General features: G+C 40.4%; 1 protein-coding gene across 5 annotated transcripts in view; it reads right to left on the minus strand.

The window, feature by feature from the left end:
- The window catches only part of LOC121318693 (H(+)/Cl(-) exchange transporter 5-like), a 30,684-nt gene that overhangs the window by 6,691 nt on the left and 11,397 nt on the right, over positions 1 to 12,596 (minus strand). For all 5 annotated transcript variants that reach the window (XM_041255637.1, XM_041255638.1, XM_041255636.1 and 2 more), the window contains 9 exons: positions 9,073 to 9,224; positions 6,935 to 7,034; positions 5,628 to 5,815; positions 4,921 to 5,043; positions 3,870 to 4,076; positions 3,459 to 3,539; positions 2,725 to 3,258; positions 1,879 to 2,065; positions 760 to 1,158 (listed from right to left, as the gene is read on the minus strand). In XM_041255637.1, the coding sequence (XP_041111571.1) occupies positions 760 to 1,158; positions 1,879 to 2,065; positions 2,725 to 3,258; positions 3,459 to 3,539; positions 3,870 to 4,076; positions 4,921 to 5,043; positions 5,628 to 5,815; positions 6,935 to 7,034; positions 9,073 to 9,224 (1,971 nt within the window). The remainder of the gene's footprint in view (positions 1 to 759; positions 1,159 to 1,878; positions 2,066 to 2,724; positions 3,259 to 3,458; positions 3,540 to 3,869; positions 4,077 to 4,920; positions 5,044 to 5,627; positions 5,816 to 6,934; positions 7,035 to 9,072; positions 9,225 to 12,596) is intronic.

Below are 12,596 nucleotides of genomic sequence, written 5' to 3' on the forward strand. Positions count from 1 at the left end.
CAGAACCTATCGCAGTGTTTAAAAGAAAGGCTATGACTTTACTTCTTTAATTGTTTTGATATTTGTAGTCACAAGTCATAAATAAACAAACTAGGGAATTTGTTTTTTTCTCTTCACTTTTCCACTGTTTTGTAAAGTGCAGTGTATCCAGATCATGCTCCCTCCTGAAACAATGCTTGATCTGGATACACTGCGATCCTTATAAGCCAGGCGAATGCTCCTGAGTACATTTTGAGAAAAGTATTTCCCAATTGACCTTGAGAGTGGGCAATCCATTTAATACGCTGAGATACAGACAACACAATGCAATGTGATTCTTGTAAACTGCAGGTTGTTCTTTAACACTAAAACATATAACTTAACCAAGTAGTATTTAAAAAATAAATGACATTTATTACCGTTTTTAGATGTAACTTATGCTAGCCATCTTGCTAGTGCCAAATTAGAAATAGTACAGTTTTGTTTTCCTCCCAATCATCACATCTCCCCAAGGTACTTCCCTCAGTTATATTGGAGGGCAATTTTACTTCCCACTGTACAGTATACAAGCAATGGGAAGCAGGGATATACATAACTGGGAAATAAACAGAACAAGGGTAGCCCAGATCCTAAGACCACCCCTCTGTATATAGAAAGGTTTTGAATGACAGTCAGGGTTTTTACTGGATTTTGGGTTTAATGTGTCAGGTGGGACATCCATTTATACAACTCTTCTTCAGAACTTTATGAAGCAGCACAGCTGAAGAATTAAACTCTTACCTATTGATATAATAAGATCTCTTTTCAGAACGAAGCCGACCAGCCTCTGGGACTCTCTGGACACTACCACGGGGAAGCCACTGCAAGTGGTCTCATTGATAAGAGTCTCCACGTCCTCCACCTTTAGGCCGTCCTGTGTGAGCACAGTCAGCGGCGGGTCATTCCTGCGCGGCCGCATCACATCCATGGCTAGGGTCTTGTGTGTGAACTCCTCCTTGGCCTCCAGGAAGGGGTATCCATTCAAACGGATGTGGGCATCATAGATCCCCTCTCTGCCAATTGCATCTGCCACCCACTTGCTGGTCATGGCCGCAGCCATCAGAGGCACAATGTATTCCAGCCCGCCGGTCAGCTCGAACATGATGACCACCAGGGACACGGTCATCCTGGTCACCCCACCTGGGAAACAAGACATCGTCAACTGTACAGGAGTCTTAAATTAACTATATCAACACTAGAGGGGTAAAAAGGGTAGTATACTGTTTAAACACAAATGACATCTTACTGAGAATCTGTACAATCATTTTTCAGAATCATATTCTGATGCAGAATTTAACCAAATCGGACCGATTTTTGCAGCTTCCCCCACTTCTCATTTCTTTCAATTGTCTCATTCACAACCCACTTCTGAACTGAGCTTCCTCTAAACCGACAGCTCTACCATTGTAAAAACACTAACTGCAAGAGAAAGTTGTGTAAGGCTAATCTGATTAAATACTGGCTTTAGACAGCAAAATGTCAACCATCATTGGATATTCTGAATTTAAGTATTACTGCATATAAAGTAAAGGTCAAATCTACTAGACTTTTTTTTGTCTTAAATCTTACATAATAACTTTGTTTAGTAAATGCACAAGGTGGAAAGTTACACAAACACAACTTCCTTCAAAAGTATTTAAGTGGTAAAAGGGCTACAGGAACAGAATATAAGGAAATGGAAACCCCTTCACCAGTAACACAACTTGAACAGCTGGCACTCCAATCCTTAGTGGAGGGGAATGGCAGAGTTAGCAGAGTGAACTGTAATTTAAAGACCATTGCCAAGAGCTGGTTCTATTAATGAAGATATTAGCACCTGGGTCAAAAGAAGGAGAAGACATGGATAGACTGGCTACTTACCAAGGCATGCTGCTGCTCCCACCATGGCATAGAGCCCTGGAGTGATGCAATCTGCCCCTGGGCTGCACCAGCCTTTGAAGATGACCCAGTCGTGGTGGTAATAGGCCAGCTGTTCCATTCCAATTCCCAGCAGCCTACCCGCTATTGCACCCACAGCCAGACTCGGGATGAAAAGTCCTGATGGGACCTAAATGCACAAAAGAGACACATATTTAAACCAGATCTATATGACAACTGCAAACCCACCCTTTCTATGTAAATATATACAGGGGTTACACAGGGGTTGAGTAAGTATATATGTCCCCCCTGTAGGTCATTACAAAGACAAAACAGATGTGGCCCTGCTACTACATGCAACTGCAAGATGTTACAAACAAAAACTGCAGGCTGTACTGGCGCCAAGGGACCACAAACAAAATTACATTTGTTGTGTGAAACACCCTAATTACAAAGGTAAAGAAATACAAACATTGATACAATACTCATGGTTTAAATATAAATGGGTGATGAGATAGTATTAGGTCATGATTTTAAATCAAATTGCTCTGTTACAAATATAGTAGTTCTGCTTGCATTCCAGATATTGCTTGTATATCAACTCACTACAAATGAGAGGACACCATTCCACCCATCTATGTTTGTCAAGTTCCTTAAAGTATCCAAGTGATTCTGCATCTAAAACATGACTAGGTAGCCCATTCAATACCCTCACCCTCTGTCTGAAGAAGTGTTAATTTTCCTCTATCTATCAGTCTATCGCAGCTTCATTTGCAACCGTGTCCTCGGGTCCTGGTTTCTGTACTGTCATTCCAGTCCTGGTTAGCGTTAACTTTGTCAAGTGCTCACCTTCATGCCAAAGGTGATGATTGTGATAAAGACCTTGAAGACGAGCGCAAGTGCGAGCTGCCACATGGCGGTGTAGACGTTGGGGCCGGCAGCGCGGTCGTCAGTGGTCTCGGTGGTGTTGTCATTGATGTAGTCGCAGAGCTTGGAAGAGTCCAGCAGGCCACAGTCATTGAAGAGCTCTGATATGAGCTCACTGGTGCTGATGCGCGTGTAGTCGTTGGGGAAGGCGACGATGGCTGTGATGGCTGTCACCACCAGCACCTCCAGCACGGGGTAGCGGCCCAGCTTGGTGGTCTTGCGGCGGTGACACCAGGCTATGTTGGTGCGGATGAAGAAAGCCCCCCACAGCCCCCCAAAGATACCCAGCATGATGAAGGGGATGAGCTCCAGTAGGTGCCAGGGGGCGTGGAACTCGACATAGAACAGAACCAGCCGGCTGTTCCCAAACGGGTTGATGGAGCGCAGGGTGAAAGCTGCCACCAGGGCGGCGAAGAAGGACCTCCACAGGGTCTTCAGGGGGAAATAGTAGCTGACCTGGAAACAGGGAAAAGAAATCAGCTGCACATAATGGGCTGAATTTTAATGATCTAAACAGTTGCAAATCTAAAAATACAGCCCCCTTTGAACTCTATGAACTCTGCTGGTGTGTCATTCCCCCGCCCGTGACATTTTCTTTCCCATTCTTTAACCCAGTGTAATGCCACATTAAGTTGAGAACATTACAAGCACCCTACCTCCTCCAGGCTGAACAGGACTCCTCCGATAGGGGCACCGAAAGCCACTGAGACTCCAGCCGCTGCTGCTGCAGACAATACCTGAAACAAAGCAATTGAAGACATTTTACACAAGCCAGGTTTTGTAAATAGGCATAATAATTTGAGTCATCCCTTCATTATTGCAGCAAAAAGACCAGCATAAGTGTATCTGTATAAAAGCAGGAATCAGCTACCAAACTCCTGATCATTTTGAAGCCTGACCTCTCTTAAACATATTCATTATTATTGTTGATTATAATTTGATTTGTTGCAATGCTTCTCATAGAACAGGAAAATAAAGTACAGAGGCGCTGAAGGTTTGCATTGATTCCACACCTAAATAACTAAAGAAGTCAGTCCAAGCCTCCCAGAGTGCCCCACTGCCCTCACCTCTCTCCTCTTGGCCTCATTCTTACTATACTTGGTGAAGAGGTGGCAGAGGATGTTGCCACAGCAACAGGCCACGTGCACCAGCGGTCCCTCCTTGCCCAGACTGAGCCCAGACGACACAGCCAGAACCAGGGTGATGGTCTTGATCACCAGTGTCCACTTCCCAAGATAGCCCCGGATGATAAAGCCACTCAGAATGGTCTTAATCTGAAGAGCAAGGTGAGCAACAAGGCTCTGTAACAAACATTCTGCTGACTCTCAAACCGTTTGCATGTTCGATACGATCATGCACACATGGCTTGAAATTCGAACTGTACAACACAATACTATATATTATCTAATGCTGGAATGACCACCAAATACTTTTCTGTACAGTAGAGTAGCACTTATTTATTTCAGACATCACGTAATACAGTACATATAAATCTGACTACTCAGATGGAAGGTTTTCAGTACACTAATGTCAATAAATTATGTTTGATCATTTATATGTAGCAATACTAGATATAAAACAGGTCATCAATACACATCATTGTAACATCAGCAGGTCGTTCCCCCCACCCCACTCCTGCACTCAGAAAGCCCCCAGTGGAAATATAGGGCCTACTTGACAGTTTTACAAGTAATACATCGAGAGTAAATATTTCTGGACATTCCAGCCCTGTATCCCTGTACCCTAATAAATTAAAATTCATAGACATGTGCCTTTTCTCAACATACAAGCCATAATCAGCGATGACAGCTGCCTAGCAATGAGACAACGTTTATTTGAGCTTTTCCTACTGAAGCTAGCTGTGGTTAAAAATGTGTAATTTTTACAGCAAAAAACCTAACTAAAATCTGGTCTTACTTGTTTCCTATTGGTAGCCTAGGGCTCTGGTGGGGTTCTATTACATGCACAGGAAGTGAACTATAGGGTTCTGGCACAAATTGGCTTCACCAGAATCATAGTCCAGAAAATGTAAGCAATATGACAGCAGGCTTGTGAGCATGACGTATTGCTTTGGTTATTCTACCTTTGCAGTAACAGCGTGCAGGTATCAGGGCTTACCTCTGGGATTCCAGACCCACAAGCATAAGGAGCGAAAGACCTGACGAGGGACACAGCCAGGAATGAGAACAGCAGGGCCCAGATGACGTACATCAAGTAGTTGACTATGTAGGCAAATGCTCCCTGTAAGACAGAAAGAACAGATTTAAGCTCTGTTACGCTCAAAAAGAAAGACAGAGATTTTGTCACAAAAGACAAAGCAGCCAAGAGCACAATCAAAGGTAAATGTCGTGTAAATTTGACTGGTTTGTACATTTATTTGCAATAATGTGGAATGTTTTAAGTCCTGTCTAATAAACATTCCCAATAAAATTGATAAATAAATAAATGTTGCTTTCAAAAAGTCATTGCTTGAAAACATTTTACATATTTTCATTTACCTGGCTCTTTAGTGGAAACAAATGCTATATTAGAAAAGAAAGAGCAGAGCCTGACCAAATGAAAGCTGTCCAAAATTACTTTGTGTACATGTAAATGTAAACAACAATATGCTATATTAAAAAAATTAAATGTACAAATGGCTGAACTTTGGAAGAATGTACTAAATAGGTAAAATAATAATAACACAAAAACAGCAGATGGCACTATACGTACATAAAATAAGTTTCGAAGTTCAAAGCACCTTGGCTGCACATTGGGGAATCCCAGCCAGCCTATGCCACTGTATGACTCTCTTATAATATGCTTGTATTATGAAAGGCACTCACATCGGGCTGTCCGACAATGAGCTCGGCCCAGCTCCTCCACTGAGGGCACTTGTCTCTCTCGATGAACGTGGTCTCATTGGAGGTCCAGCAGCAGTGTTCATGATTGAACCAGAACCCAGAGAGACACACCCCCTCTTTCAGATCCGTCATCCAGTGAGCAGAGATATCGATCAGACCAGCAAGGGAACCTTGAAAAGCATCATGCAGTAACATGAAAAATAGAAAAAAATATCCTCCTGCATTAGCTTTTTGAATAGATTTGAATGTGCATCAAACATTTCTTTGGGACGGAAATGTTTACTGTTTTACAGCAATTTAAAATAAACAAATAAATTATGGTCAATCACAAAAAAAACTTTATTATGAGAGGGAGATAAACATTTTTATTCTCGTTGATATTTCCACAACTGAGACAGCTGCTTCTTTTACACCCAGGAACGAGAGAGAGGATGTCAGCGAGCTACCGGTCTCTGGAGAACAAACCCCAGCCCTGCAGGTGTCTGCTTTTGAGCTCACAGGGCGTCTGGCCAGCAGGGTTCAGCTGTAGCATGATGAGGAGAAACAGTACCTGCTGGTTTTGCCTCCCTAACCCACGGGAGTGCCAGAGCCAATGCAATGCTCCCTTAAGAAGCCTCAGCGAAGACCATCAACTTCGCACAGCCAGGACATGAACCTGTGCTGTATAACTCTTTGACACTTAGTATTTACCGGATTCTGCCACGTCAACGCTGGACTGAGTTTGAGAAGCCCTACTGTAGAACAACGTCACCCTTTGGGTACTGAAGGCTCAAGCCAGCATTTATTGAATGAGTAAGGATAGGGAACAGGAACTGGAAGCAAATAAAAGACTAAGGTAGCTAATGAGCACAGTGATTCGTAAACCCCCGGAGGCCCTCTCCAGCAGGTACTCTGAGACACAGATAATAGCAACAGAAACACGAGCTACAGCCTTGCTTAGAATTTAATCTGCACGGTCCCGTCCCCACTCAGCACTAGCTGCCACTCCACATTCGTGCTACTCACACTCCCCAAACAACTCCAGATAACCACCACAAACACACCTGGGCTCTCGACACCCAGCCATTCAGCATTCCCTCCTCGCTTAAGACCCCCCCCCCCCCCCAGGAATATAAAGCTGTGTATTTCATTTGAAAAAAATATGCACACAATAATGCAGTTAAATAGGAAGCCAGGCAAAAAAACGAAGCAACTCTGATGTTTTCTTGTTCTACAGTATGAAACTGAAAAAACAAACAAACAAACAAAAAAAAACAATACGGTAAACAGAAACAATGTGGTGTTCGTACCTGCCATAAGACCAATTAGCAGCATCAGCAGCCAGCCAGAGAAAGCATCGCTCACACTCTGGACAAGTGCCCATGTTGATTCTTTGCTTTTATTTGCAATCTGAAAAATAAGCAAATAAGGTAGGTGAACTCAGTTATTTAGGTACAGTACTCATTCCACATTGCCTCTACCGAACAAACACTATTGTGCTTCACAATGCCCTCTGCTGGCGATGCTGTGACCTGCTCTCTGAATCAACAATAACAGCTTTTATTATGTTACTGAAAATAAACACTTTCAGCACTGCAAATACTGAGCAAAGTGTAGCCATAGAGAACACACAGTTCTAAGAAACCCAGTGCTAAAAAAAACACAAAATGTTTTCATCAAAGTACCTGTACTTATGAATCTGACAATGATTTAGAATGTGTTATACAGTATGTACACTCCTCATAGTCCCATACTCTCAGTAACTGCACTAAAGAATGTCCTAAGCAAGTTTCAAAGTTGGAAAAGTGATTATATTTTTAAAACCCTGAAGTGCAAGTCTTACCTATGAATGGGCGCCTCAGTGGGGGTTTAAAACTCATATGCACCAACTACAGAATCTCCATTTTTTAAACTATGAAACTATGTGGATGCTTAAAGAATCCATTAATCTATACCATAACTTAAGCCGCTGGTTAGATATTGAGCAAATTTAATATTTAACAAGAGAATATAAAAGTTCACAGTGTCATGATTAAGATGGACCTTTGGGTTCTGATAAGGATTACATTGCACTAACAAGACTACTTTATTGTTTTACATTAGACGCAAGAAAGATGGAATGATTAGGAAAAAGGGTGAGAATATATTTGTACAGCAGTAAACGAGTAAGTCAATAACATACATTCACCCCCACGGCAGCTTCAAAATTAGAGCTGAATGAATAAGCTGATAACCAGATATACAGGGTGATTAGAAAGTAAGTTTACCGCATTAATGCACCATATTAGTGGTGTGGTAAACTTACTTTCTATCAACAGTATTACAGAATATTTTAAGAATTAGCAATGAAATGTGCAATCACGATTTGATAAACCATTCTCTAGATTAAATTATAAAAATAGGTGTGTCACACAGACGGGTGGACGGATTAACGGACATACAGACACTCCCCTGCATCCCTAGAATATGATATTCTCAAAAACTTAATCTAAATAATACTAATACCAAATTCAAATGACATTTGGATGAGCGGTTCAACAGTCACCTCCACTAAATTTCATCCACGGAGCGGATAACAACATCAGAGTATACTGTCTAAAGGGAAAACATCAAAATGGTACAACAAGTATTTTAGTAAGATGCTTTTCCCGCCACGACCAATAATGTAACATTATAACCATCGGTTGGATCACCTTGACCTACTGAAAATCCATTGTTTGCAGATGTCAAAACGTACATGTGCCACACGGACCACACCATATATGCCCAGATTCTGATCCTCACAATAACCTGCTGTAACAGCGTGTTTCCACAGTTGGAAAAGCAGTTTAAATGTAGGTGTGCCTCAACCCTGTTGTAGTATATCCATAAGCGTCTCTTAAATCTCCAGATTCTTACGCTTACTGTACTGAAGGTACGACCTGCTCCGATGACATGGTTAATACACAAGAGTAAGATTTTTTTTGTTGGACCTAACAATCAGGTTTAATTGAGCTTGATTATTAATTTGATATGTACTGATTATCAATTGTGATTGATTTCTAGTCAGCATATCATCAGATTTATGATTAATATATCACCTCACCAGTACTGTTTTAAAAAAGAACTGAATGTCATCAACTGAATCTTTTGGTCGATACCCCTGGGTGACTGGGAGTGCAGGTAAGAGATGGTGGGAGATGCTAAAGACCTCATAGATTGCAATGGGTGTGGACAAAATCTTAAAAAAATAAAGATTGTTCCTAATTTTTTTTAAAAACACAGTGACATTGGTGGTATTTTGAACAGGGCTAATAAGTGTTGAAGCTACCGGGTAGTATAACTTAGAGCTACTTGCCCTCCACCTCCCAAGCCATTGAATTGGTTGCGTCCCCATATTTCTGCAGGTCATCCTTGTGCCCCCACTGCAGCAGGGAGGCATATCTTGTGGCCAATGTCTATTACTCACCTCTCTGTGCCTGTCTCTGTCCTTCGACTTCTCCCTCACCCAGTCGATAGTATTGAAATCTTCATACGTCCCCACCCCTGGGATAGGCTCCTCTAGGAAATCCATCATCTTACTGGCACCATTCAAGCCTTCTCCATTAAAAGTGGAGTGTCCTGCAAAACAAAGAGAGAGCGAGAGAGAGAGAGAGAGAGAGAGAGATGAGTCTAGATCCCTTCTACTCAATACTGTAGATGAGGCCTACAATGACTTGCAGGGCAGAAGCTTTGGATTTCATTGACTTCATTGAAGAACCTCCTAATCCAGCTCCTCTACAAGATGGCACTCTGAATAATTTGTCATTATTTTGCGGTCTCAACCAAATCCCTATTAAAATTAATGGTGTGACTCTACATAATCTGGAACCTGTCTATTGTGGAATCCGATACTATTTGTAAATCTTGTCAGCCTAAAAATCACTGTACTGTCCAGCACCAAGTCATGTGATTATTCTTCTCTAAATTTATAATTCAGTCAGTTTTTAAAGTGTTAAAAATTGTACCTTTGTTCTTTTTAGGTACAGTGTTAGATTTTGCAGTACTTCCCTAATCCAGCACAGGTTCCCAGACAAGAGATACTGGAATAACTGGTTTTACTGTACTAATAGCATAACTTCTCACAGAAAATAAATACAACTAGAAATGAGAACAAATTCTAGCTAAAATGTCTGTAATTTAATTTTTTAAGTTTCTTTTGGCATTTCTTCAATGTAACACTATTGAGTGTTTAGCTACTGTGTGGGTAAAAAAAAAAAAAACCTCCCACATTTAACATTGCAAAGTTAATGGTCCCATAATGTGCATGACTAAAACAGTGCTTGTAGGGTTGTATCTGTTTAAGGGCATGCCAAAGTATTACCTCTGATACAATAGGTTTGATTGTTTTACATGGATTTTCTGCATGCACAAATTTGTTTTTTTTTTTTTTTAAAAGGTACATGATTTGCACGGTCTGGTAGGTTTTACTATGCACACACTAGAAAATGTATTTTTCAGTCCTGCAGTATATTTCACAAGCTCATATCCCCACAAAGGCATCAAGGAATAAAGCACATCCCAGTCTTGTATCATCAGCAAAATAGACAGCAGTGGCATTAACATTAATGGAATTGTGACAGGCTCGCCACTTCCTTTTAAGATGTCAATATGGTACCATTTGGCTGAAGTGGTTAATAAACAAACAATGACATGGGTTCCTCATTATTTCTTACTGCATGAGTTCTTCCTGGCTAGCATCAGTGATGGGCAGTGAAAGGAAAGATTAGAAGTCATTAGCCTAGAAGAGCTGGCACTGCGGTTTCTTTTCTGAAGTCATCGAAAAATAAAACCAAGCACATCTTGATTTAAGGGCATTATTTTCCACTGACTTATTTACTGGTAAAGAGATTTTGCTCCTGAAGGTCTAGGAGAGGATTACTTTATTTATATAGGGGATACAACAGAAAAAGGCCATTAGTTTTTGATTTTTAATAACTAAACTAGGAAACATCTTGCTTCCTCATGTACTAATTAAAACCAGCAGTGTAAGTGCTCAAGAAGACACTATTCTGACATCAAATCCTCACTTCTAGGCAAGATTGTATCTATGTTCTGTACTGAAATGTTTCAACCTGTTTTATAAATGGTCACTTACTCCCTAATTTCTTACTTTAGACATTTATATTTAAACTTTCATATTTATTTCAAATTAATTTAATTTCCAGATACAGTATTTAATTACAGTGGTTTACAATGCATCATTATAAACTGAGACTTTTTTTTTTTTTAAATATATGTGTATATGCAACATTTTAAAAATCCATGCAAGATTATGTCAAAACAGGGCATTTCTCAATTAAACGTTTTGATAAATACTATACCATTTAGGATTTGTATTGTTGAAAACCTTTATAGGCTTTAAAAGGTACAAAGCTGTCTGCTGATTTTTGCTCTGCTTATTTGAGTGAGCCACTTAAGAACTCATGGCTATATCCCAAGAACCTAATTAAGGTGCTGCAGTGCAGCTCTCATGTGCCACTGCTCTTTAATTCAATACAATGTTCTATCTGGAGCACAGCAAATATGTTTAAGTACAGAAAACACACGCATTAGCTTAGATAGCAGTCTAGACATTTGTTACCTTGAAATCGGTATTGTATGATATAATATATCTGGTCTGGTAACAAAAATCTCAGAGTAGAGCTTTTTTACTAAAGTGACCATGATTTTAATATTGGGGAGGGACCTATCCTGGAGCTTAGCCAATGCAAAGGTTACACACAGTGGAATTCAATTCAAAATCTTGTCACATTCTTAGACCTTTGCACCACACCACGTTTCCTGTTTCTTTTAAGTGGCTCATAAAGGCATCTTGAAACCCAATACAATAGTTTTAACCAATTAATGCCCACATACTGTGCTCAGTAAATTCACATTAGGAGGTGTCCGTGACTCCTGTGCATGGGTGCCTTTATTAAAACTTTAAAAAGGATTAAAACTCTGGCTAAGTCAAACGGGTATCTGAAGAATTGCCTGGGCTGATATGAACAGGGTACAATATTTCACTGGCTGATGTGCAACTCACTACACAGAAACTTTTTTTACTTGGGCTATAGAATCAAATGTAAGCTTTCATTCTAAACAAGCCGTTACTGCTTTAACAATGCCTAACATACCATACTGTACTGTTTTCTCCTTCCTGTGCTTTTATTTAAAAGCATTAGTGAGTGTGAATGTGTCTTATTCATAGACAAGTGTTACACTGTGGTTAAAACATGAACTACTAACATGGTCAGCCCCAAGTTATTCCCAGACCATGCTTACCATAAAACTTTAAATAAATGCGCTGGTGTTTATTTACAATATTTGCCAGCAGCCCCAGCGACTCAATGCCCACTCAATAAATACGAAATCCAGTTTACCGACTAAAAAGAAAGGTTTGAAATCTAGAAGGGTAGGAGGCTGGTCCCAGCATTTAAAACTGAACCCTGTATGCAGTTACATCAGTTAAATGACCAAGATAAAAACAAGGAAGCTATCTGACTGGCTGGCCTGTACTAATCTTCTGTCATCGAGCTGTCAGCATATAAACAGATTTAAGACAACACTTGATCAGACCACAGGGAAGTGAGTGAATGCATGTGTTGATTTTGCCCCGACTGTTACTACTGTGCCTTGTATTTTTCTGGTCTGGCTAAATTTTAGGTGATTGTTTTATGTATCAAATGGCTTAACCCTCAAATGACTATCAATAATCACTTTAAATCAGCGTTGGTAGTTTCAGATGACATGTAAAGCTAAAAAGGAGAAAACCCCATTACTGAGACCCTTTGTTCTTCTCTTTCTGAATGAGACCTATTTGTTCCAAATTTGTCCATATCATGATGACGGGAGCAAGGGGAAATTACATGAGCTACTCTACTTTACCGTGACAGACAGCAGTGGTATGGCCATATTTAAAAGCCACAAGTGAAAACCAGGCAGGAGAAAAAAAAGCATTAACAGAGTTAA

The sequence above is a fragment of the Polyodon spathula genome, chromosome 7, assembly GCF_017654505.1.
Source record: "Polyodon spathula isolate WHYD16114869_AA chromosome 7, ASM1765450v1, whole genome shotgun sequence".
Taxonomy (NCBI): domain Eukaryota; kingdom Metazoa; phylum Chordata; class Actinopteri; order Acipenseriformes; family Polyodontidae; genus Polyodon; species Polyodon spathula.